At 40.0% G+C, this 26,911-nt stretch overlaps 1 protein-coding gene across 1 annotated transcript; it reads left to right on the forward strand.

Annotated features, from left to right (window-relative positions):
- The first annotated feature begins 24,231 nt into the window (after positions 1-24,231).
- Positions 24,232-26,859, forward strand: dlx2a (distal-less homeobox 2a). Its single transcript, XM_088605297.1, has 3 exons — positions 24,232-24,756; positions 25,073-25,257; positions 25,628-26,859. The coding sequence occupies exons 1-3, from the start codon at positions 24,447-24,449 to the stop codon at positions 25,955-25,957; spliced, it is 825 nt and encodes a 274-aa protein (XP_088461423.1). The 5' UTR covers positions 24,232-24,446; the 3' UTR covers positions 25,958-26,859.
- The last annotated feature ends 52 nt before the right edge of the window (positions 26,860-26,911 follow it).

Genomic DNA, 26,911 nt, shown 5'->3' on the forward strand with positions numbered 1-26,911 from the left:
TCAGCCACTTACTAAGGAAGCACCTTACTTTTCCCATTATTCAACTGACACTCAACACAAGTTCCATCTTCCCTCTAGGGTTCAGACAGTTCTAGCTGTTCACAGTTAGATTCCCTACAGATTCTAGAAGAGGAAGTCCCATATTTCACAAATTCAGAGACGTGTTCACATGCTATGATAGACGCAGAAGCAAACCAAATATAGATCTAGTCTTTGTCACAATTTCATCATTAAGGAAGTGAAACTTCATGCCTCAAGAATCTACCACTAATATATTAGTATTCACATTCAACAAAAATGACCAAAAACATGACTTAATTATTTAAAATTCTCAAAGTAGCACACAGTATTGAGATTATGGTCTCTATTGTTTGTGTTTTTTCTAAGTCTCACAAAATAAAACAACTAAATTTTCTAGACCATTTTCTTGCAACAATATTAATATATTTTTTGTATATCTATTGATTATCAGTTGTCCCTCTGAGGGACATGTGCATGAAAATTCCTTAATATTTATCTCACAAATTCCCAGAAAAGGCCCTTCAAATTGTACCTGTGATAACAGAGGTTTGTTTTTTTAAATGAAGCGCTCGATGTTGCATGCAGAGATTGTGGAACACAACATGTTTAGACAAGCAGAGTATGAGCAGCCACACAGGCACTCCCTAAACATCTGACAGCATCCACCCAATTCCTCCTGCACAAGCCCCAACAAACAGGTACATTTTGCTGACTAGGACTGTGGTTGCTATGTTCCAAAATCTCATCATCACAGTCTCCTGGCATGTCTGTTACCCAAGACTGCAGCACTAAAAGATCTCCCAGTTAAAAAAACTCTGAGACCAGGGAAGTATTTTAACATCCCGAAGTCAAGGTGTTGAAAAGTTGTCTGTAAATCTACCTCCGCCGCACCCCAAGAAAACCAAGGCAGCTCAATCCGTAGGGCCCAGATGAACCTTCTAACCAGGAGTTTCTTTTGTTAGTTGAGGTTTTGAAGAAATCTTGGAATTTCAGGAAAATACTGATTTCTGCAGTTTTCAGATGGCTACAATGAGAATTACAAAAATTCATTAGAACGATAGTCAGCAGAGATTGTTACAAACAGAAGATTAACAACATGCTTTAAGGGACCTTGAAGACTCCATTTTCTTGAGCATAAAACCAAACTGCATCACAGACTCTAAAATCAACTAGGCTTTGGAGAGTACAGAATAAGGCACACGAGCAAAAAAAAAACAAAGAAGACTTCAAAAAGGAATATAAGAATATATGAATGGCTGTAAGCACAAGGCAGTTCAGTGCATCTTGCTTGTTTGGTAGCAAAGAGAATCTAAAATCTTACTCAGCTGTTTTCTAAAAGAGTCCCAACTGCCTGACCTCCCTCTTAAATGAATCTCCTTGAAGTTTCCAAATGTGACCCTGGATTCTCATTTCACTGCCGAGTCTGAAATAATCCCTATCTTAACTTCCCTATCCTTGAATCAAGTCTCCTCTGAAAAGGAGGAAAAGCTGAGAAATCGGAATGTAAATGACTTCCATTTCCATGTAGCCTATTAGTAGAATTTGCTGGTCTTTAAATGATTATTGATATATTGATGGAAGACACACCCTATGTAATTACAATGATGAAAGGTTTAAAGATAGAACTCAAACCAAAATCCAAGTGGTTGGCCAGAAATCTGAAAAAAATTGTTATTCCTCTTTAAATACTACTTAAGGAATTAAGTCTGCTTTTTTTTGATAATCACTATCCTATGAGAGACATCGAACTAAGCAAAATCAAGTGGCTTAGTACTACAAACAATTTGGTTATGCAGAAATAGATTAAGAGACAAAGATTCATCAAAGAGCTGAATCTATATATCTGACAAAAGAACTGAGTCTCACAAATTTAGTATACTTGTGCTCCCACTAAACACGAGAAATGTCCTTATTTGATGTCAATGCAATGCAGTTTTGCACAGGGAAAACGGGTGTTAAGACAGATCAGGTTACAGCTGAGGATTTTTTTAAAGCTGTGACTACAGCACGGCTTTTTTTTGTAATAACATCATCTTCCTTCTCCAAAATACAAAATACAAACACAGACCAACAACGGACTAAGCAGTTGAAAGCAGAATTCATAAATATAGCCTGAAACCACAATAACAGAGAGCTGTGGTAGCAACAGCTCAAGTCTGCCTGGTGTGCAGTACTGCAGGAGAGACGCTCACCTACATGACTCAGCCTGTCTTTTGGCAAAGCACTGTTCCTCTTCAGGTAGGCACATGCAGAGCTATGTGACTTACTACTGTGTCATCCTGGGCCAGGCCAGCAATAACTTCATCTTCCTCACCACACATTCACAGGTGACGGGATCATTTCTGAACTGAACGGAAAATTGCTGCTTAATTCCAATTCAGTACTTGAATTGTCATTTGGAATCAAACTAATTTTGATGCAGCAGAGGAACTGGATTTAGAACGAAAGGAAATGAAATTTAATTCCATGACCATGAATGCCCTTTGAAGTAAAACATCACAGCTGGCATTTATGATAATAATTTCAGTGGTTCAGTATATGTGTTTACAGACTATGTCTAAAACCAAGGTAAAAACATTTAATTTGTAGAAATCAGGTTATTTAAATGAGCTGTTCAAGTGGTACAAGAGCCTGTAGCGCTCTTTTATTAATTCTTTAGAAGGGTCTTTCTTTAACTGGCTCTGTTCTTTACCCCACTGCTCCTACTGTATTCAAGTACCCCCATCTACTCTCTCCTCTCATTATCTTGTGGATTTTATGATGTATTTGTCATTCTGTAAAGCGCTTTGAAAAGACACCTTTAAAGGTGCTATATAAGATAAAGTTTATTTTTATTTACATATAAAAATACATTTCCCAGCATGCACTTAAGAAGGCAACTCCTGAATGAGAGGTAACAACTAGTAGCATAGTGGTTCATTAAGAAGAGATGCTCCACAGCTCTTTTAAAATAAGTTTTTACCATTCACATCTGTGCAATTGAACTACTTATATTTTTTCAAAAACACTCAAAAGAATCAATGAAGTGCCACATACATAAATCCAGACATGCATTCCATTTTTGGTCAGATGTAAATGTGCCATACAGGTAATCACACACCTTTGTAAAATATGTTTACAGGGAATTTTATTTCCTCTCCCTTATCAATTTCCAAAACTCATACTCTTCAAAGCTGGAGTATGAAGAGTCATACTCTTCAAGGATCCCAGTAAAAAACAGATAATGCATGGGTTAATAAGTCCAACATTCAACACTCACACACCGGTTTTATTTAGTAACTGATTTAGAAATGAAACACTGAAAGTCTTGCAGAAATTGTTTTTCTTTTTCTAAAATGGAAGTTGGAAATACACATTTTGTCCTAATTTCTCTCACAAGAGGGAAATTTACTGTGTTAGCCTGAAAACGTTTCACAAGACCAAAAAAACCCATGTTGCAGACATGAAGTAATTGTGCTTTTTTAGAGATCCATTTTGAAAAAATAAGATCACAGACAAGAATGACGGTTATGTATGAGAGGGGCTACACTGGTCCAAATCTGAGTTAAGTACTATTAAAAAAATTTAAAATAGGGCAATTGAATTGAACAGCAAAAGAAGACTGAGCTGATTCAGCAACACGAGTTCTACTTCTAAAACTATGATTTTTCTTTCAGAAACAGCTGCAACTTTTAGATCTATTCATGAGGGACTAGTGCATCAACACAGATAAACACTGCCCCCTCTAGAGTGCAGTACATCACTTTCACCACGGAGACAGGGCTTCGTGAGACCCAGGATAGAATGTGGATGCTGTGGTTTTTGTTTTTTAGAAGGGCAATAGTGTGGAGTTGTGGCAGGGCTCTGGATTCAGAAATATCAGCTGGTGCTCTTGAGCAAGATACTTCACCCTCCTCAATCTAGCAAACCCAGTAGTATAAATCAATACCAAAAACATGTATGTAAAAAAATAATTATATCCTTTCTACACACAATAGGTTGAATGACCTCTTGTTGCAACCTTATGGATAAAGATCACTTTGGAGTAAAGCAACAACAAAAGCAATTGAATATGAGGAAAGAGGGTTCATTTAATGCTATATTACAGTATGTTAAAATAGTTCAGAACAAAACTTGAGGAAATACACACCCCAAAGGAATTCTATATCCAAGGAGAAAACTTGTTGAAACCAACCTGGCAGCTTTGTATGAGTTTCTCCTGGATGTGAGCCGCCTGTCAATCAGACAGCAAGCAAACAAAGGTTTTTGGAAATGAAAAAATCCTTTATATTAATACAGGTATTGCCACACAAACCTTAACTTATCTTTTTTTTAACAAACAGGTGTGCTGCAGCCATGTCATGTGAGGCCAGACATTAACAGGAATGCCACAGAATTTCAGAAATGTCACCCCTGAGAAAAAAATAGTGAAATGAATCATCTCATTTTTCAAGGCAGAAGGAACTTTTTATTCGGAAAGAGTCTGGAGCCCCTCTCGTAACACCTGCTCGACTTCCTCACCGCCTCTCATCATTCGTAATCATGTTTCCTTTTAACCAGGATTTAGTAGCAGTGACAGACTTTGCACATTGCTAGGCAACATAACACCAAGTGCAGTGCTCATCCTATGGACGGTTTGGAGGCAATTAAGAGAAAGATCTGAAAGAAATACAGACCACTTGATGTTCAATGCAAAGGTTGCTGCAAGAGTAGTAACTCCAACAACTGCTGACATCCCTCATCAGCTAATACTGGAGCACTATGCGGAAAAAGTCACACCTGATACCTTATAACGTTTCTTTCAAAATAAATGTGTCTTAGGCTGGAGTATGTTGGAAAACTCTGCTCTGTGAGACGAGTCTACAAAAAGTATTTTCCAATTATTTATAAGCAGCTCTGACATACTTGAGAAGTATGTAAAGTTGTAAAGAAATCATTGGAGTTTAAAGAATTTCATTTTAATCTGCAGTGCACTTCATTACATTCTTCTTGGTATCAAAACACTTTTCTAAGGGCTGCTCAAATGACAGCTGCAATAGAGTTACACCCTAATTAATAAGTAAACTAGGATATTATTTAATTATCGTTACACCAAGCGAGAACATTAACACCAGGATTACAGCGTCAAAACTTTTACTTCTAGGAGCAAGCTTGTTTTCTTCATTTAAAAAAAATGAAGATGACAGGGAAAAGGAACAAAAATAAAAACATAAACTCAGCATAATATATAAAGTGCAAACAACCTTCACGAGATGCAAAATAACAAGCCTTTTCCTTGGGAGTGCCAAGATAGCCAGGTGTTCTAGAAAAAGCTATGAGTTTTGTCTGAATTCTGAACATTTTTTTTTAACTCACATACTTTGCTACTCATGGCAAACAATAAATCAGTTCCTTGTGGAATGCACCTAATAAAAACACATACCGATGTTCAAAATCATGCTTGGGAGGCAAAGATATCGTCAGGAAGGCAGTCTGCATAAAAAGGCAGAATGCACAGGTAAAAAGAGAGCAGGAGAAAATTTTCTGCAGCAGCACTTGTCAGATAAAGACAATTTTAACTGGTACAGTTTCATTACTTCATGTAAAAACCCACAGATCCATATAGCCTCAACAATTCTGGCATGCTAGCAAGCATTTCAAACCCAACAATGTATGGCACATCTTTCTGATGAGGTGTAATAGAGGTAAATACACAGGATCTCTCAAGAATTTTCAGATTTCCATAAACATTAGAATGTCTCACTCCCTTATGGCAGTATACCCAGTCAGAATTAAATTTTGTACAAAGGGAGTATCTAACAAAACATATCAAAACTTATTTAAGGAGATATGTTCATTTTTTGAGATTCCATTCTTCCGCTTGGAAAGGACCTGACAAAAATGGCCTTGAAGGGCTCCGTGATTTCCCTTTTATCTTTCCCGGATAGCTGATAAACCAGAGTTCAGCATTTTTTTATTTAACATAGCATTCAGTCTGGTTTGTTTGTCCAGCCATAAGCACCAAAAGAACTATGGTTTTGCCAATGGCTCTGGAATTTTATAAAAATGTGAAGAAACAAAACGTCTTTTAAAAACATGTTACAAAAGGAAATGCAAATTCCTTTCCCATCTGCCAAGCCTTGTTTGATCCTGTCACACCCAAAAGAAGGATACACCCTCAGGAACATACTGTATACCACACATTGACATCAGCATGGGTGTGTGTGAAAAAAACAAAGCCTCCAGAGAAATTCTTAAGTGTAGATTAAGCAACTTACAAAGTAAAAAAGCCATTACCATTGCTTCGATTACAGTACATCGTTTGCAGACATTTATTTTAAAAGTACAGAGAATAAAGATATTTGTTGTGATAATTTATTTGTGTAGAGGAAGTAATACATATAAAGACAGCAGTTAATTGTCTATAATTCAGTACATTTGTACTATATGTGTCAAATGTACGTGTACAATATTATAAAAATGTTTTGTGAAACAGCTAGAAAAACAATTTAATTAAATAAATAAGAAATACATACAATACCTAGATTTAATCATCTGTTCTTTTTCTTCTAAGAAAGATGTTTTTATGCAAAAAAACATGTACAAGGCTTGTGATAGAAATGAATTTGAAAAACTCCAGCCTGTTTCCTGAGTACAGAAAAGTTAATAATAATAATAATAATAATAATAATATTAATTATAATAATAATTGCTTTCACTTATATAGAGCTTTCTGGACACTCCACTCAAAGCGCTTTACAGGTAATGGGGTCTCCCCTCCACCACCACCAATGTGCAGCATCCACCTGGATGATGCAACGGCAGCCATAGTGCGCCAGAATGCTCACCACACATCAGCTATCAGTGGGGAGGAGAGCAGAGTAATGAAGCCAGTTGATAGATGGGGATTATTAGGAGGCCACAATTGGTAAGGGCCAATGGGAAGTTAATACAATGTATTTCTTCACGATGAGCTCCTTCCTATGAAATTTTCATGGCATCTTCATTGTTCGGTAAAAGTGAATCTCAGTGAATGAAGGGCACCAAAAACAATTCATTTTTCTAAGTAGCCCATCCTAATTCTAATTATTTATAATCACACATACGTTGTGTTATAGCTTCACTATGGCAGTCGCTACATTGATGCTTTCGAAAACTATCGATGTCATATGACAAATACTTTCAATATATATGTAGATTCTAGCTTAGCTTAAACTTTTTTAAGCCCCATTCTTTTGCATCTTTATTTTTCTTCTCCTCATTACAAATAACCTATAGCACGTGCATGCTGTACAGTTCCCAAATCAATCGATTTTTGCTGAAATTTAGACAATGGCCCTAGATTTTACTAAGCTTTCATTTAAACCAGCTAGGAACCTCCAAGATCTAAAATGACTGCTCTTTATGACCAAAAACCACTATCACTCAGGTAAACAATTACTTTTTCCCAAAAATAAACCAACAACCAAGTCAAGTCCAATGAACTGTAGTTCTTAAACTGTGTGGGACTTGTCACGGTGCTGACTTATAACAGCAAATATAAGTCTGATACCGTATAATAATAATACAGTCGAACAGCAATATAGTCTGGATTCATGATAAAAGAGAGGGACAGTAAGTGTTTGAGGATTTTCATTCAAAAGAGATATTTCAGTTGGAAAGTGCTACTGTACTTATACTTTACCTCAGCACCATAATCAACTACATGTGAAAAGCTGAGTTAAACATCAATTGTCACATTTCTACAGCTCTGGATCTTCGGATCTGTGGATCTAGTTAATATTTTTATTAATACAAAAAAAAATGTTTCCTAGGAGATGCCTTTATCTAGGACTAGTTACTTACATTATAAAAATACAGCACAGCGCACATCACTTGTCTCCTCACGCTGACTTCGGTCAGATCTATCAGTGACTGGAACCTGCAGGTTTATTTGTTAGTCATAAACAATCAGCAGAAATCAGGAGAGTACACCAGCTCCTCCTAATTAAACACATGCTCGTTTGAATTAAGTCAGTAAGGGCCTGGCTGGAAAGAAAATCAGACAACATTTCTTCTGAAAGACCAGGGCTGGAGCTGCAGAACCCTGGTCAGTGGGTACAATGGAATTCATTGTTGAATGAAACATTCCATCACTCATTTGCCACTACCGAGGAAGTTCTCTTGACCATGGACGATGGTGATTTCATCTCTCAGCTGCCAACATGTTATCTATCCTTGCATTGCTTCCAAGCAAACACTCATTGGCCAGCTATTGTCATGCTCCTGACACACAGACCCTTCCTGGGATTTCTCACACTGTACAATGACAGTTGCAAAAGAATTGTGCAGTGGGATCAGGAGGACCTGACAGTCCTGAGCCTGAATACTGACCCTCTCCCTGCCAGGACATGGTTTCCTGGTTTCTCTAAGTAGACCACCCTAATTTATCTCCCAGACAGGCCACCTTCAATCATACTGATAGCAACTAGCTGAGTTTTATAACTCTTGCTATTACAATCACAATGTTTGGTGTTCTGACATGAGTTAAAATGAGGTCTTTGTGAATGGAGGCTTATACAGATTCTTAGTAGATTCAGAACACTTAATCAGCTTAATCAGAACACATGAATACAGAATGTGTACATGTGGGTATGTTACTGTAGACCTGTCTCAGATTGTTTCTATCTGCATTTTTGCACCAAGACACCAGACCACATTCCTTGTACATGTAACGCGCTTGGCAAATAAAGAGGTTCTGATTCTGATCAGAATCCACTGAGATGTCAATTTACAAGATGACTGATGCGACTTCACTGCTCAATGATACAGAAAACATAATGTGCAGTAGAACAACCGTAACATATTGATTTACCACAGAAGCTATGTATCCAATTTACAGATTAAAATTAGAAGCTATCCGTTACTGTAGCAAGAAAAGTTTATCTATTGCTAATTTGCACATTTCCTGTAATGGATTCTACAACACGTAACCTTCTGAAAAGTCTTTTTTTTCCAATGACCCCCATTAACTAATGTCAAGTGTAATCTTGTTGGTGCTCTGCCCACAATTTCCTCAGAAGCACTTTGATTATGATTCCCTCAACTCACTGTTAGAAATTCTTTTAATCATTTATTTAAGGATGTACAGTACTTGGCATTCCTGCGATAATGGATGGTGCTCCAAACGATCTTTAAAACTGAAAACATACACTTGTTTTCACCTATGAAAACACACACAGAGAAAAAAGCCACACAGTGTGTATTGCTGGGGGCCTCTAATCATTTTTAATGAAATTCAGATAAACCTTGAAACTCTTCCCTTAGTTTTATAATGGCCTTTCTTGTTTTCTCATTTCAATTTGTTTTTCTAATTTCAAAATTCGGATTTCTGATCAAATGTTTGTATTAAATAATTCATCATTTAATTAGCCAGTATAATAAAATGTACATACTTATATGTATCGAGGTGCTTGCCATTTTAAAAGTGTTATTACTTCTGAGCTCCCTGTGTAAAAGACATGTGTCAGTGTTACACTGTAAACAAAGCTAGTCATGCATCAGCAGTGAGCTAACCAAGCCCTTATTTATGCTTGCTCACTGTGTCTGGCACAAGAGAGCAAAGTCCAGGTTCATTTGGAGAAGGTGGAACTATGAAAGTTTATAGTCAGTCTGTTACTGATCAATCAAAGATAAAGGCTGAATGTCTTGAGAAAAGTGCTTTTTCAACAGGCTGACAGGAAATTTCAAAGCTCAGTAGTCTCTTCTGGGTTTTTTTTAGATTTCAGGCTTCCTTCACCTCTCTGTGCCTTGGGATTCACCCCTAATCTTTCACCCATTATTGGATCTATTCAATAATACCTCCATAAAATCGGGGTTAATTCTAGTGCTGAAAGGTGTGTGGACTAAGATATGTTCAGATTCTGTTCCTTGCAGTGCTGTAATCTGGGGAGATGAGGGCAAATAACAATAATTTCTGAGAATATCAAGGCCCTCTTTTATGGAATGGAGGGTTGGTGAAGTGGAACATTACACCAGACTGGGAAGGGACCTGGGGCGATATTTTGCATCATCCTAAAATTATCTCCTTGAGCTGACAGTTGCACCGGCGCCCTCCTGTCACTTGCACTCTCAGGACACATACGAAGAGCGCTAAATACCTCCTATCCTTGTGTGACTTTTGCACAATCTATAAATTGTATTGTAAATAGCAATTGTGTAATTTATTGTATCCTCATTTTTTCCCCCTTTTCGTTAATCTAATCCCTATAAATTCCTATCCTTCTACTCTTCTATCCCTCTTAAACTCAGGGCTCTTGGTTTAGATACAACCCCCTGCAACTGGATACTAGACTTCCTCACCAGCAGACCCCAGACTGTCAGGATTGGCAACCTCACCTCCAACATACTCACCCTTAACACCGGTGCCCCTCAAGCCTGTGTGCTCAGCCCACTGCTTTACTCCCTGTTCACCCACGACTGTACTGCTAAGTTCAGCACAAACACCATCATCAAGTATGCTGATGATACCACAGTCGTGGGCCTGATCACTGACAATGATGAGACTGCCTACAGGGAGGAGATAAAACAACTCGCAGACTGGTGCCGAACCAACAACCTATGTCTCAACATCAGCAAAACCAAAGAGCTGATTGTTGACTTCAGAAGACAAGGAAAAGTTCACTCCCCCATCTACATAGAAGGGTGTGCGGTGGAGATGGTGAATAACTTCAAATTCCTAGGTGTTCACATCTCTAAGGACCTTACATGGACACTGAACACCTCCAGTCTCATCAAGAAGGCACAACAGCGGCTGTACTTCCTGAGAAGGCTGAAGAAAATACACCTACATCCGCTGATCCTCACCAACTTCTACAGATGCACGGTGGAGAGCATACTGACCACCTGCATCACAGTCTGGCACGGCAACTGCACCGCATCCAACCGTAAGGCATTACAGTGGGTGGTCAAAACTGCCCAACACATCATCGGCAGTGCCTTACCATCCATCCAGGAAATATACAACACCAGGAGTCTGAAAAAAGCCACCAAAATTATGTCTGACCCCACTCACCCCAGTCATAACTTGTTTATTCTCCTACCATCTGGCAGAAGGTTCCGGTCACTCCAGTCGCACACAACTAGACTCCAAAATAGCTTCTTCCCCAGAGCTGTCAAGTTGGTGATGCCCCCACTCCCTTCCACCTTATTATGATCTCTCCTAACGTCCTCCTGTACCCACAACAACTGTACTCCTACACCACCACACACACATGTAAGCTGAAATTGTACTGTCCCCTCGATAGCCCAGTAAAACTGTAACAGGCATAATAATATTTAATATTTATTAATTAACCATACTATTTTTGCACTGTTCCTGCACTGTTTTTGTCCTGCTATATTTTCTCTGTTTGTGGAATTTTGCACAGTTTTGACTACTTGATTACATGTTATTTATGTAATGTTATTACATGTTACTGTTATTGCTATTGTGTAACTGTCTATTGTCTTATCTTCTGTCCTATTTATATACTGCACCTGAGTGACTAATGAGAAACACTTTTCATTATACTATGCACCTGTGTAAGTTTAATGACAATAAAGTTGAATTGAATTGAATTGAATTGAATTAACGAGCTCGTGGACAAAGCAATTCATTGCCAACAACACCGCTGTATCCTGTACTGTTCGTGCATTGCTAGATAAACCTTGATTGAATGATTGAATGATTGATGGATGTAGCCCACCATCTTTTCCGTTTCAAGTTTGTTCACAGGTCCTCTGCTACTCTACTCAGGAGAGTTCAGGTCAGCTTATGAACAGATCCTACCTGCCAGCTCTGCATGCCAGGAATAATGACCAATTATTTACACTTGTATTCGGAGTCCTCTTAAAATAATTGTTCAGTAGCTCTTTGAAGAATTGTGCAGCATAGAAGATTATTGTGAGGAACTGCTATTTCTTGTGTTAGGTTAAGATATTGACATGATATTTTGCTTGTAGAAGGATCGACCACTGTGCATGTACTGTACATCTGTCACTATGCTAGTGATTTAGGGCATTGCTATTGATAAAGTAGTCCAGATGATGGGATGTTTATGGGTTTCTTGTCTAACAATGTTTTTCCCTTTTTTTCCCTTTGATCCTTGACTGAAAAACTAATGTACACAGTGTATCTGTACACTTCTGGAAGACGTGTATGTGCTTTGCGTTGTTCTGTTAGTGCCTCTGTGTTTCTGTGTTAGTGCTTCTGTGTTTCCTCTCCCTGGGGATTGGAGTATAAATACAAATAACAAAATGACTCAAAAAAACAAATAAAAATGAACCCAACATGAATGTTACGTGGCCGTCTATCTTACTGGCGTAAGCTTAGACCGAAAACTTTGCGCACGGAGCCTGGTAATAGCTCAGAGACAAAATTCCCTTTTGCTGCCAGTCCATACAGTATTTCTGTTCTGTGTTTTGAATAAAGATAACAGGATGTTCACTTGGAGACTCAAAGCTCTGGCTGGGTTCTGGAACTACAAGTGTGCCACAATCCTCTATGAGTCGAGTTCCTCTGCAAACAGAAGTATGTGAATGATGAATAATCCAGGAATGATTCAGCTCCCCTCTCCACACACTCAGACATCCGGCAATTGTGTGCTGTTACACAGGCTACTGAATCAGACTTTACCACCTCAGTACCACTTAATTACAATACATACAGGAGTGCCAGAGGGAGCTTTAATTGGTAGTTACCACACCCTCATATTTCAAAGTTATTGGCCTCCATATCTCTACAACAGTGAGATGTGTGTGTGTGTGTTTGCCTTGCGTTGCTGACTCTGGGTGGATAGGATGTGCAAAAAGTGCAGTTTTGCCATTGACATTTCCACCCTTTGTGTGCTGCTGAAGCACTGCCAAAACCAGATTTTTATGTGAGCACAGGCAGCCTTTGAAGTTTTCCTTTTTCCTTTCTGGAAAAAAAAAACATTATTCTTTTGGGAAAAAAATAGTGTTTTACAACCACAGATGTAAGCAAAAACTTGTTTACTTATATTACTGAACTGTTTGACACCTTTATCTAAAGCAGTTGTGCAAATTTACATTTGCGTCCATTTATACACTGGAGTATTTTAATGGAGTAACTTCTGGGTGGTACATGGGGACCTCCAGCAGCAGTGTCTTAGAACACACAACCTGGATGCATGAATTTGAAGTTCATTTCTGAAGTATTTTGATATGTTTTGCCTTAATACTTTGTGTATTTCTTGCCTGTGATATATATTATAGGCCTGCTAAGACCTGTCCCACCCTGTCCTTGGGTGATTGAGATTGACACTTTAGTCTGATTGTTTCTCCTGTCTAGATGTGTCATGGGCTTCACTGAGGCCCAACCGGTCCTTCTTGCGAGAATCAGTCACCTCAGCCTTTAGTCCTGTGGTGACTGTGACAAACACGGAATGTGTCTAGACTTTTACATCTCATACACAGAGCTTCTCTGCTCCAGTGACTCCCTGTTCATTATTTTCAAGAAAGACACGGTGATCAGTGCTTTCTAAGTAAATGCCTAGTTAATTGGACACAATCGTGTCACGATTATAGTCCCCCCTCCTTAAGGGTGCTCCAGCCCTTTCACTTAAGACTTTATTCTGTGCACCTGATTCCTATTCCCAGCCCACCTTAAAAGCCAGGCGCTGACGCTCATCCGGGCTCTGCATCTGGTTTCAGTGCCGTGCGAGTCCGGGACCTGGAAGCGCCTGGTCCCGTTAAGGTTTTAATCTCCGTTCCCGTTCCCTGTCCGCCAGTTCCGACCCGGTTTCTGGTTTTAATTCCTAGTTTTGATGGATCTCCTGGTTTTGGACTTGCCCTTGTGTTTTGGATACCCTCTAAGGATTATTCTTTTGGATTGTTTGCCTCGGCCACACCTCCCCCATGCACCAGCGCACCTTGGACACTCCCCCCTGTTTTCAGCCCCGTATTCCTGCATGACGTTTCCCTAGTGTTTCCCCACTTTTTCGGATTGTGTCGTCCGCATAGGGTCCGGAAAGAACTGTTCGTTACAAATCGGTCTGGCTCACAAGCTTTTGGGTCTCCCCTCTCTATGGCGCCAACTGGAAAATTCCTGAGCTCCTTTCAGTTCTGGGTCCTCAGGCATGTTATCAAATCTCTGTAACAAAACAAATTAATTGTTGGTATCACAAAATTTTTGCAAATTCCAAATTGAGCAAAAAATTGTGTACTTTGTGAAAGTACTGGTCTTGTCACAGATGAAAGGGAGAGTTCCCACGAAATTGCGATGTGAAGCAGCCCTTCCTGCTCACTTGTCACTGTAATGACTAACGTAATGTGAAGTACGAACTAATAAAGTACAGGTAGTGCTGCAGACATTTCACAACCGAAATGTTCCAACATGATCTGCATGCAGAGTTAACAAGTAGTATTTGTCGGCAAAACTGTCTGGAAGTAATATTTCTATTGGGTTAAAAGAGATTTATTCACAAGCCAGCTTGTTTACAACGTAATAAGGCCACTTCACTTCACTGGAAGTTTTGTGCCTCATTCTAAATTGCAAAATATCGCAATGCACAAACAGTACCTGGAAATTTAGTTGGAGGTTTTACATGTTACTGTGTTAAATTGTGGTTTAAATGCGCTCATCAATGCTGATTTCTCCTAACCCTGATATTTAAAATAGCGTTGCAGCTCCCCTTTCAATGGTGCAACAAGGACATACATCTGAATGGTGGCAAAACCATCCTCTCTTTCCATGTTTTCCAGGTTTTACAACATCAATGTGCTTAATACCACTTGCCCCTTGCCAGGTAGATCCTCAGATTCATGGCTGACCTGCCCCTGCATGGTTACTCCTTTCTCAATGCTGAAAAGCATAGAGTCATCTCCCTTTTCAGACCCCTCTCAGCCACTCACCCATCACTCTGAGAAGAGCTGCCCCTGTCACCCCAACATCAGAAGAAGAGGCAGGCAGAGCCGGAGGTGATGTGGGTGGTACCACAGTATTAATTTTTCAGTATTGTGTCTGTGACAAAACACTTCCCCATTGCTAAGGACTGCATTCCTTTTCGGGGAACCAGGGCTGTGAAGACATCCAAGCATTTTTCTTTTCAGGGACTGAAAAGTGCACTCTGTTACTGCACTTACAGGCACAAATTACAGGCCTGTTTCATATTTTAATTGATTTAATCTATTTACAGATTCAATGCTTCATCTAATACAATGAAATCGACTATTAAGAGTAAAAGAAATAATAAAGGTAAAAATAAGTATATACGTTCAAATACACTTATGAGTGAAGAAGGAAGAGAAGAAAATGAAAAAAACACTGCAAGGGCAGATAAAGGTTGCAAAGAAGAAGAATGTTATTCTGCCCGTCTGGCTGTAAGGATTACAGAATTCTGGGTAAACATACCATTATGATAACATGACACTGAAGACTATAAAATGCTTATACAATTTACTCATATGTGATGTCTTGTCCTTTTGTGAATACAACATAGTACAGTAGGTTATGTTTTTATACCTCTGACTAGAACAACTTTGGTCTTTACGGGATGCAATCCAACAGTTTTCTTGATTCATAAATACTGTAATTTTAAAAAGATAATTTTAGGATCAGATACTTTAACAACCGCTAGACCGAGAATGATTTGTATTTGCTTACCCAAAAGCAATGGCGCCATCTGCTGGTGATATTTATATATTTTCTTATAACAGAATTGTGAAGTGTGAAACGATTACTAGACTAGCATTACTTAATATTAATACTTTAAAATAACCATTCACTCACGATCACATTGACACATAATTATCTGTGTGATCCATGGACATTTCTTTGAGGCATTTTGTTTCCTCCGTCTCGCTCGAGTTTTCACAGAGCGAAGAGATCGGTTCTTAAAGCACAAGATTTCTGATGACAAACAGAAATCGTGCAGTGCATACGCGTTGTCCTCTTAATAGGGACTTAATGTTTTCACGTGGGATTCATTTAAACAAACTGCTGGTGTGATGTATCGCCTGTACAACTTATTATAACTAGCCATTCATAAGACACTGCAGAACCTGAATGAAAGGTTTAAGAATTGCCTTTACAAGAAAAGCAAATAAATGCCTTCTGTTTCCGCTAGAGGGCAGTCTTTGGACAATAGTCCGTATCCATCCATCCTAGTTCCCAAACCAGGTCATGGGACACCTCCTTTTCAATCCGTCTCAATTTCATTAAACCTTTAATTATCCTAAGGACAGAATAAAATTGTTTTGTCTAACTGATCTGCGTTGCTGAACATGTTACAAGAAGACGTTTAACTATCATGTTTTGTAAGTAACCTAACAACTCCCAAGTTTTGATCAAAAGAAGAGGTGAGGCTAACAAAAGCCAAGCAGCTCATTAGCTCAATTAAGGATTCAAGCGGGTGAAGAGCTCAGCTGGAGTGGGTGGCAATGTGGCTCAGTGGTTAGCATTTCTGCCTCACAGCACAATTCAATTCTGGACCTGGGGTGCTATCTGTGTGGAGTTTGAATGTTCTCCCCACATAAGATAAGATCACTTTATTGGCCATATGCAATTTCTTGCATTATATTATTATTATTAATTGGTCTTTTCGCATACTCCAGCTTGCTCTCCATGAGACACACAGACAAGGAGTGAAGCTGGGGGTCAGAGCTCAGGGTCAGCCATTTATACGGCACCCCTGGAGCAGTTGGGGTTAAGGGCCTTGCTCAGGGGCCCAACAGAGTAGGATTCCTCTGCCGGCCACGGGATTTGAACCGGCAATTTTCCAGCCACAGATCCTTAGCCACAGTGCCGCCATTGTGTTGGTGTGGGTTTCCTCCAGTTGCTTCTGTCTAAAAACATGCCGGTATTTAAAAACATGTGGGTTAATTGACTTCTGGGAAAACTGCCACTGATGTAAGAGTATCTGTGTCTCTGTGTCTGCTCTGCGATGGACTGACATCCCATCCAGGGTGTATCCTGCCTTGTGCCTGTTGCTTGCTGGGATAGGCTCTGGCTCCGCCGCTATCCTGAATTGGGTGAAGTGGCTAGAAAATGGATAGATGGAGCTCAGGTGTAGCAAAAAGCTGCAGGTTTGTGGGATCCCAGTGCTGGGGACCCCTGTACTACATGAAAGCCACTCTTTCCTTTTGAAGGTCAAGGCAGCCTGAAGCCCAGCCAGGGTGCACGTGTGCACTGGGGCTTCAAGTACAGGATCGCACTTCGCTGGATGGCACCCCTGTGAGAGAGAGACAATGTATCCTAGCAAATTAAACCTATATAGTAATATATAGTATATAGTGAGTCTCCTGGAGACCAGAGGAAACTGTGAACCTGATAAAAAGCCACACAAACGTGGGAAGAACATGCAAACTCCCTAGGAGAGGCAAGAGCTGAACCCAAGAGCTCTGAGGCAGCAGCACATCAGGAGGAATACCAGAACCACGATCACTGTCAACACAGCAATGATGTCTGTGTTATATATACAGCGGCTATCGAAAGTATTCAAATCCCTAGGAATTCTTCCCATTTTATGGTGTTACCATATGGAATGGAATGATCGGCACTGATTGACACAAAACATTCTATAACGTCAAAGGGACAACAAACTTCTGCAGATTCTCTTACATTGATTATAAAAATAAAACACAACAGGCTGCATAAGTATTCAGTATTCACCTTCCTTCCGTCAATATTTGGTAGAGGCACCTTTGACAGAATTTACAGCCATTAGTCTCTAATGGTCTCTCGCAGCTTTGCACATCTGGACACTGACATTCTTGCCCATTCTTCTTTACAGAATCGCCCAAGCTCCCCCAAGTAGGATGGGTACAGCCGGCGAACAGCAATTTTATACTTCGGTCATAAATTGTAAATTGGATTGAGGTCTGGGCTTTGACAGGGCCACCCCAGAACATTGACTTTATCTAAAACCGTTTTATAGCCACTACACATGTGCTCAGTGACAAGTGTTAAGTGACCACCAGCTCTCTCCCTAGGCTTATAAATTACCTGCACCCCCCCAATGACCAATGACCAATGTGTACTGCCTTTGAACCCTGGAACTTCAGTATTAATTTGATGTGGGAAACAACTGATGACTGAAAGTAGAGTGTAAAGAGAGAGTCAAGTCCATTCAGAATAGTAAGAAAATTAAAAAAATGGGTTAGAGTACAGTCAAGAGTTTGGAAGATTGAGTTAAATAAACACCATACTAGACACACTGCAATGAGAACAGTTGATCAGAATGCATAAGGAAGCAAAGCAGTCACCCACAATCTCCTTTGAGGTCCATCCATTATCAGAAAGCATCTTATTTCTGATAAGGGCTTCAGCAACACAGGGGATAGGCAGGAAGTCACAAGGACTACAACCAGCACAATTTCCAGACATCGATTCGCCTAACTAGCATTGCTTTGGAAGATTGGAGGAACCCAGAGCAACACCAGGAGAACAAGCAAACTCCACACAGACGCTACTCTGCTCCAGGATGAACCAGTCACCCAAGAACTACAAGCCAACACATCGGCTACCACACAACTCTCACTGTCCTGTAACGTGGGAGGAACGAAAAGACAGAAAATGAGTGACCTATTTTGGGGAGAATATTAGGAGTAGACATAGTGGGTAGTCTACACAAGGCAGAAGGAGAAATAGTGTTATTGTCACAAAGCAAATCGAAGAAGCCTATGCAGGTCTTCAACGGAAACAATTGGGCTAGGCAGAGTCGGTGTCGGTGAGGCAGGCTGAGAGTCGGTTTTTCAGGAAGGCAAGAAGGTATCCCTAGAAGGGTTTCAAAAAGGGTGGAAGAGCTGGGAGAACAGCAGGCTGTTTAATTCCAGGCGATGAATTGTGGTTTGAGAAAGGTATTAATAAGAGGTGCGGTGAAAGACAGGAGGCATGATTGGATGATTATTTAGTGCGCTGTCGTTTCCGAGAATTGGATCGGGCTGGTGTCTGATTACCTGGGAATTAACTGGGTCATGGGAATGTGCCGGCGTTTAGGAAGGTTAAGGGACAGATTATGGATCGTGACAGTTATATATATGCATGTTTGAAACCAAAATGTAAAACTGGAAGTACAGAATCTAGTGCAACACAATGGGAGGAGAAAAACATACATTTCGAGGACAGGTATCTACCCAGAAGTATGAACTGAAGTACAAATGATGCTCTTATTTTATTTTTGTGATTTCTCTTAACACAAACTTGGCAGTTCACAACAGATTGATGGTGATAACCAATCAAGTGCTGGAAATTTAAGAACTGATACTCAATTCAACCGTTTCTAATTGGGATTCAAACCTAAAGTAACCTAATACATATTTATAAAAAGTATTGAATTGGTCCATCATGGAATCCAACGTGTAATGGTCAGTTACTATTAATCTGTGTAAATTATACTGGAAAACTATTTTTTTTCTGGAAATTCTCCAAAGAGCTTGAGGACAAAGGGAAAAATCCCTAAATGTTTCATCATTTCTGATTACTAATGTCACCTTATAGAAATCTGAGAGTTATCTTTATAGACACGTAGCCCTTTCATCTTTTGCTTAAGTCTTTATGGCAGAATTTTCCCTTGCTCTTAAATTATAAACCACTTCATGAAACACACAGACAAAAAAAAAAGACTTTCAAAAAATCTTTGAAGTACCTTACCCATTAGTCATCTTGTGATCTTGGGGATGTGAGTGGTTCTGCATAGAGAGGCATGTTTTTATGCACTACATTTATCTTTCTAAAATAAAATTAATTTTTCCTTCCAAATGAATATATCCTGCAGTTCATTTCACTAGCCCCATTGAAGGCTGAATTTTATTTTTCTGCTTTGTCTTTTTGTTTAGGAGTTGATCGATTAAGTTAGCCTTTACTGCAAAACGGAAACAATGCATAGTACTTAGTTCTTTATTATTATCCGGTTATACCTACACGATTTGGGATAGCCAATTGTATCTAGATCGCTTGTATATTGATCAATTGTATCGGACTGTGACTGAACGTGGCGGAAGCAGAGAGAAAAACGAGGAATTTCGGCAGAAACCATTGACCCGCCCAACTTCAATCTATTAGTCTTTTTTTATCAACTCTGATTGGAGGACGGCTGCGTCCCTTACCGAAAAGGTTCCCATGTCTGCAAACGCCGTGGAAACAGCAGGGGTCGCTGTGTCGCTAAAAACTGAGAGCCCTCTGACCGAATAATTTCAACCTATCTTCGCCAGCACCCAGTTCAATTCAATACTTTCTTGCCATGTCAACAAAGGTGATTGAAATTTGCTCAAGTGCGGCCCAGAAAAAAAAACCCATCAAAAACAACAAACCATGTATTGCACATTTACACAAAAACAAAAAAAAAAAAACATATTACACTTACAAAAGAAAACAGTACATATTATTCAATCAATGAAAAATCCAAGATCTGCCTACTGAGGTGCAGATAGGCACTATTTCGGAATCGATCAGGGCTACATATGAAGATTTGAAACCGAAGGTTGCAATTTAAAATAGAAATAGAAAACTGTCTGAATGGGAAGGATCTGTGAACACCTTCTTAGCTTTCAGTTTGATGCAGCCGGCGTATATAGAAGCAACAGAGGGGAGATCGCGTCCGATGATCTTGGAGGCTCTGCGTTTGGCTCTTCCCAGCTGTTTCCGCTCTAGGGCAGTTGTATCGCCGCACTACACTGTTATCGAGAAGCTGACCACGCTCTCCTTCACAGTTCGACAGGAAAGAGTCATTGTTTTCTTCATGACGACGCTGGTGTTTGTTAGCTGCCCACTTCAGTGAGGTGACAGTGCCAAGAAACTTGAAGGAGTCCACTCTCACTCTACACGAGCTGCGTGGAATCCGGCTCAAATTTAGTGGCATGAGGCAAACACTCAACGTGTCTTGGTCACTGATTCAGCTATGCGGAAAGACCGGACATTATTACACCCACATGCTCAGAGGCTGCCTGACAAGCGCAGAGCCTTCTCAGTCCAAACGTGGACAATTTGGGACTCACCTAAAGATGAAGCGTACGTGCGTGAGTGTCTATTTGTATTCGTGTACACTGTGTGCGCCCTGTCAGTATCACTTATTAGAGATGAGACTTTGAACAGGATCTAGTATCAAATTAGGGCTTTTGTCTACTTGGAAGGTAAACGCTGTTTACAATTGTACAAGTATTCACTGGAAAGCACACCATTCCATTAGGTGTCTGCTTCTCCCACACCAAGACTTTTACCTTCAGGCTAGAGCTAAGGCTGCACCATATCAAAGCTGGATTAATGAGTGGTTTGCACGTCTTTCTAGATCTCACTGTTTAAGTCTACCCTTGTGATGCCTGTTTCCTTTGGGACTCACCCTGTGCCAAGAATGCTCCTGCTGAAGTATAATGTGGGGTGTCACTTGGGCAATCCCAAAGCTGTTACCTGGGGGGTGCCAAGATAACAACATTTCTAACAGCAGATAGAAAGAAGTAAAAGCCACTGAATGATGCAGAGGTTTGAAAGTCTTTCTTTGGATTTTTGACTGTGGATTTGTAGACAGGGTGGCATGGCAGCTCAGTGGCTAGCATTGCTGCCTTAAACATGCTCGGGTCCTTGGGTTCAGTTCCAGGCCTGGGGTCCTATCTGTGTGGAGCTTGCATGTTCTTCCTGTGTCCGTGTGCTCCAGTTTCCTCCCACAGGCCAAAAACCCACTGGTCGGTTAATTGACTTCTGGGAAAAGTGGCCCTGGTGTGAGTGTGTGTGTTTGTGTGTGTGCCCTGTGATGGACTGGTGTCCTGTCCAGGGTGTACTCTGCCTTGGGCCCGCAGTTTGTTGGGATGGGCTCCAGCTCCTCTTCGATCCGGATTCGGGAAGAGGTGGTTAGAAAATGAATGGATGGATATTTGCAGACATTGATGACTAGCTGTGATGATGTGTCTCTCGTTTCACATTTAAAGTTGTACAAAAACATAAAGAGTGGGGACAAGGAATTAATGAATGATTCTGCTATAAACATTATGCCTTTAAGGCTATGTGTAATGCTTGTTGTTCAACTGGATGTTGTCCCATGTTATCTAATATTTTAAAGGTATTCAGCTACTTTGTAGAGATACTGAAAGTATGACACTGAAAGTACTGTTTCAAAGTATATTTCTTGAACACTGAGACATCTATGATGTGTCAGATGTTTTGCTTTGCCTTACAGCCTTACTCTAAACATCTGCTATGTGATCTGTCTGGTTTGGGATCGTTAAAGTATTTTCGTCCTCTAAACTTCATTTCACTATGGTCACCATGGTCACTATGTTGTGCATGTAGTGTATATCTCCCTTACTACTGGGTTCACACTGAATCACACTGAATTGGCTGTTCTAATATTTCTCTGTAAATTCCTGCATTGGTAATGTTGTCTTCAAAGCACACTTGTCCATCATGCAGCGTAGCTATGCAAACTCGAGACAACTCCACTTCCAGAATTAACTGGGCCGGGGCGGTGGCTCTGTGGCTAAGGATCTGCGGCTGTGGCTGGAAGGTTGCAGGTTCGTATCCCGCAGCCAGCAGAGGAATCCTACTCCGTTGGGCCCCTGAGCAAGGCCCTTAACCCCAACTGCTCCAGGGGTGCTGTAGAAATGGCTGACCCTGCGCTCTGACCCCAAGCTTCTCACCCTGTCTGTGCATCTCATGGAGAGCAAGCTGGGGTATGTGAAAAGACAAATTCCTAATACAAGAAATTGTACATGGCCAATAAAGTGATCTTCTCTTAATTGGTTACGTAGCTTTTCCAGACTGTTCTTTGGGATAAACAAGGCTAGTGAGCAGATACACCACTTTGAAATGTGATCTTTTCAGATCTCAGAAGCTAAGCTACAGTATATAGGCCTAAAAGAAATCAGATTGTTGGTGGATCGGTACGTGTCACTATAGAGATTTGAAACAGAATGATTCCATTTGTGTCACTGTGCTGGGGAGACATTGTTAGAACAAGATATTAAACTCAGATACCTGCATACTTGTGGTCATTTAAGGTCTGATCTCATTATTTAAAAGACTGAAGAAGCCACTTTTAAGCAGAGTAATGGTACATAGAAAATCATTTTTAAATAAATAAAATTCACTAACGGCTGAGCTAGTAGGTTCCTGTATCGTAATATGTATCTGCTGTGAGAGGTTCATATCTAGATATTTATATAAACCCTGTTTATAACATATGCACAACCCCCACACACATAAATGCTCTAAAATTCCCTAGACTTTACAACCATATCTATATATAACTAGGCAGAAATTTCAAGAGAAATATTTTCCATGAGTTACTTGTTTTGGATTACACTGCTGTTGAAACAAGTATTTGGTGGGACAAAGTAGGGTAGCTTCAGGTAGGTATTCACAGACAGTAAGCACTGGCATAATTCTGCGGTTTTTAATTGCTATTTTGCTCACCTGTGGGTTGGAGAAGGCTGGCGCCTATTGTGATTACGGTCTGTCTACCGACAACTGCGAACACAATAGCTACCATCAGATGGCGCAGTAAGGCAAAACTATTCCTGTCCAAAGTCCCCCCACACAACTGCTGCAACTCGCACACGGGCAAGCAAACTAGTGGACTTTAATGCCATTGACAATAGGTTTCAACATTAAATGAGTAAAATCTATCGCCCTAGTAAGAATTAGAAGAGCATTGTAAACTACTTGTAGATGTAGCTAACAATACTGGGATTTTTTAAGCTAATGATAAATGTGTTAATGAAAAGATAAAAAAAACGGTAAGAACATTTACCAAAGTAAACTGTTCTCTTTTTCAATTAAATTTATAGACAGTTAGCAACGTAACAGACCCGAATTATTCCATTAAAACTTTTTGTTCCTCAAATCTACCGACACTTTTTATTTTTAAGTGAGATGTATAGCGCGCCATTTAGTACTGCGGTGTTGTCCTACCGAATGCAGACAAAAAACAAACAGCATTTAATAGATTTACTCACTCTAATTCTAAAAGCCCCAAGAATGTACTGGTTCGTGAATTCTAAATACTTTTTTTTTCTTGCTTGAGAACGATGACAAAGAAGAAGCACCTTTTTAAAAAAAAAACTTGGAGGTCGAGTTGCTGTGCATAACGCATATATAAACCTGTCACTGTATCAAAATAAAATAAATATAATATAGATGAAATCGAAGAAACATTGTGGCGACGTTGCTCTGTACACTACCTAACCTGCGATACGTGTTCCCCTGAACAGTTGTTACTCATTGGCTGCGGAGTGCGGGCTGGCTCGGCCTCTCACGTGACACTGGATAAATGCCCGCCCGCCAGCATCGTTGGCATCAGACAATCAGAGGTCCTGGTTAGAGTCACTGCTCAGTTCGTCTCGTAAACTAGCATGGGGATGTTGTCAAAACCACCGGCCGACCTTTATTAATTTCCATTTTGTTCTGCTTTTCTTAGATCATTGCAGTCCCTCCCTTGTTTCAACTATTCATTGCGTATTGAAGCAGGTATACCTATTTTTTTTCTGGCTTCTGTAATACGATGACTGGAGTTTTTGACAGTCTAGCTGCAGATATGCATTCGAACCAGATTACCTCGAACAGTTACCACAGCATGCACAAATCCCAGGAGTCTCCAACCTTACCTGTATCGACGGCTACGGACAGCAGCTACTACAACAACCAGCAGTCTGGACACTGTGCAGGGTCTCCCTATGGACAGTACCAGTACCACGCAAATAGCATGAGCAATGTCCCGTACAACACCAAATCTTACGAAATTGGGTTCAGCAGCTCTTACAGTTCGTACGGTCCATATGGTTCCAGTTCGTCGCCAACCCATACGGATGCAGGTAAATAAAAATAACTTCGTCGGCTATCGCTTGCAGTTCCATACGTTTGCGTTAGACCGCAATCATAATAGAAATAAGAACTGTCGGGTAAATTGCTTATTAACGTACCATTAATATTTAGTTTTGCTGTGTGTTTTTGTTCTGCTTTGTAACAATGTAACAATTTTCAACAACAGAACGCGGTTTAATGGAGATCAGTTTGTTGCCCGTCTACAACAGTGCGGTCTCGAATAATGTACATGTCCGACATCATAATGAATCGTTTAAGCATCTCAACTGTGCGCTCGTATTAACGTGTTCTCTTCTTTTTATTTAGAGAAGGAAGAATGTGAACCAGAAATTAGAATGGTGAACGGGAAGCCAAAGAAAGTCAGGAAACCTCGAACGATTTACTCGAGTTTCCAACTGGCAGCTCTTCAGAGACGTTTCCAAAAGACACAGTACTTGGCTTTACCTGAAAGAGCCGAGCTCGCGGCTTCTTTAGGCCTTACACAAACTCAGGTAAGGGCCACAGAGGGAAAAAAATGCTTGAGCTAATGGATCTTGACTGAGTGACTTATGACTGCTGAACAGTTTAGTGTTTACGATGCTGTATTATGTTTCTGACCCCATCTTGGAGATACAGTCAGCAGTGCCAGGTCTCAATTAAATGGCCTCATTTAAAGTTTGTGACACCATCAAGTTAATGTGCAGTGCATTAAATAATTGGAGCTAGGACTACTTTTTTTTTAAAGTACCGTATTGTACTCCTTCGAAGATTAAGCATGTTGGGTAGTATGTATTTTTTTAAACACCGTAGTGCAAATCGTGAACGCAGGAAGGCCAGTGAGATCCCAGGTCATAACGAGCGGTGTGCTGTTTTCCTTGACAGGTGAAAATCTGGTTTCAGAACCGACGTTCCAAGTTCAAAAAGTTGTGGAAAAGTGGCGAGATCCCTCCGGAGCAGCATGCGGCGTCCAGCGAGTCTCCCCCCTCCAGTTCTCCGCCGGCCTCCGTTACCTGGGACTTCCCTCAGAATCAAAGAATGAACACTGTCAACTCCGGCTTGTCTCAAGGCAACAGCCCCCCAAACACAACCGCCCCTTCTTTCTTAGCAAACTATTCTTGGTACCCATCCTCGAACTCTGCATCGCATCTACAGCCCAACTCTTTATTACAGCACCATCACGGCTCTGCGGTGAGCGCCGGAGCCATATATTAACGACTTAATAACACTGACATCGAGAACACCTGAAAGGAAAAGGAATTTTACATTGGACTCTGGTTACTTTTACAAGCTTGCATCAACGCAGCATATGCGTATTTTGAGGAAACAAAACATACGGTAGCCTACAAGCGCGCCCAGCTCTCTGGCGAACGTTACGCAGACAACTTCCAGCCCCGGGTCAAGATTCATCCTGCCAAAATATTTTTAGAAACCTGTCTTCAGGTCACATGTAAAGCCTTCTGGACGGTTGAGCAGAATATTTTTTTTTTTAAAAAAAGAAAAGTGTGAAAGACCACTAAAATCCAAAGCAACGAAAAATTGTTTTGAGTATTCTTTGACTACGTATACCGAATGGACTTGTTTCGGTGAAACTTTTTAGATATTCTCGGAAAAAAAATCTAAGTTATTGTTTTTTTTAAAAGCAGGAATAACAGTTAATAAGACATGTAGCACATTTTAAAAACTTTGTATGAATTGGTGCCTTTTGAAAATGACCTCAATTTTGATGTTAAAACATAAATGTACTTTTGTAGCTGGTTGTGTATATATATGTATATGTTATTCAATGTATACATATATGTATGTTATTCGAGGTTCCACCCCGTATAACGGCTTAAAGGTTTTAATTTGTAAATATAGTTCAGTGGCGTTTGTATAAAATAACGCATTTATGGATTTTCGTAAAACCAAATGCCTTTGTTTGACAAAATATCGCCCATGATGGTATTTCGTATTTTGTGTTAATTTAATCTTTTAAGCTACTGATTTCCCCCCAATACATACATGTATACCAAGTTTGAAAAATGTATTTTCTTTATTTATTATGAAAATTGCATATTTGCAGTGTTGCCTTTATAAATGAAGAAATTATTTAAATAAAAATGTTTTCAGTGTAACAGCTTGTTTCAATCGAAACAACCGTTCCAAAATTATTTCAGTGTTAGGAGA

The sequence above is a fragment of the Lepisosteus platostomus genome, chromosome 14 (assembly GCF_059453375.1).
Source record: "Lepisosteus platostomus isolate fLepPlt1 chromosome 14, fLepPlt1.hap1, whole genome shotgun sequence".
NCBI lineage: Eukaryota > Metazoa > Chordata > Actinopteri > Semionotiformes > Lepisosteidae > Lepisosteus > Lepisosteus platostomus.

Bases quoted from the DNA above. Each gene is read 5' to 3' on its own strand.
- dlx2a (XM_088605297.1), top strand. From the start codon at position 24,447: ATGACTGGAGTTTTTGACAGTCTAGCTGCAGATATGCATTCGAACCAG. The intron at 24,757-25,072 runs GTAAATAAAAAT...CTTTTTATTTAG, and splicing joins GCCAACCCATACGGATGCAG to AGAAGGAAGAATGTGAACCA. The intron at 25,258-25,627 runs GTAAGGGCCACA...TTTCCTTGACAG, and splicing joins TAGGCCTTACACAAACTCAG to GTGAAAATCTGGTTTCAGAA.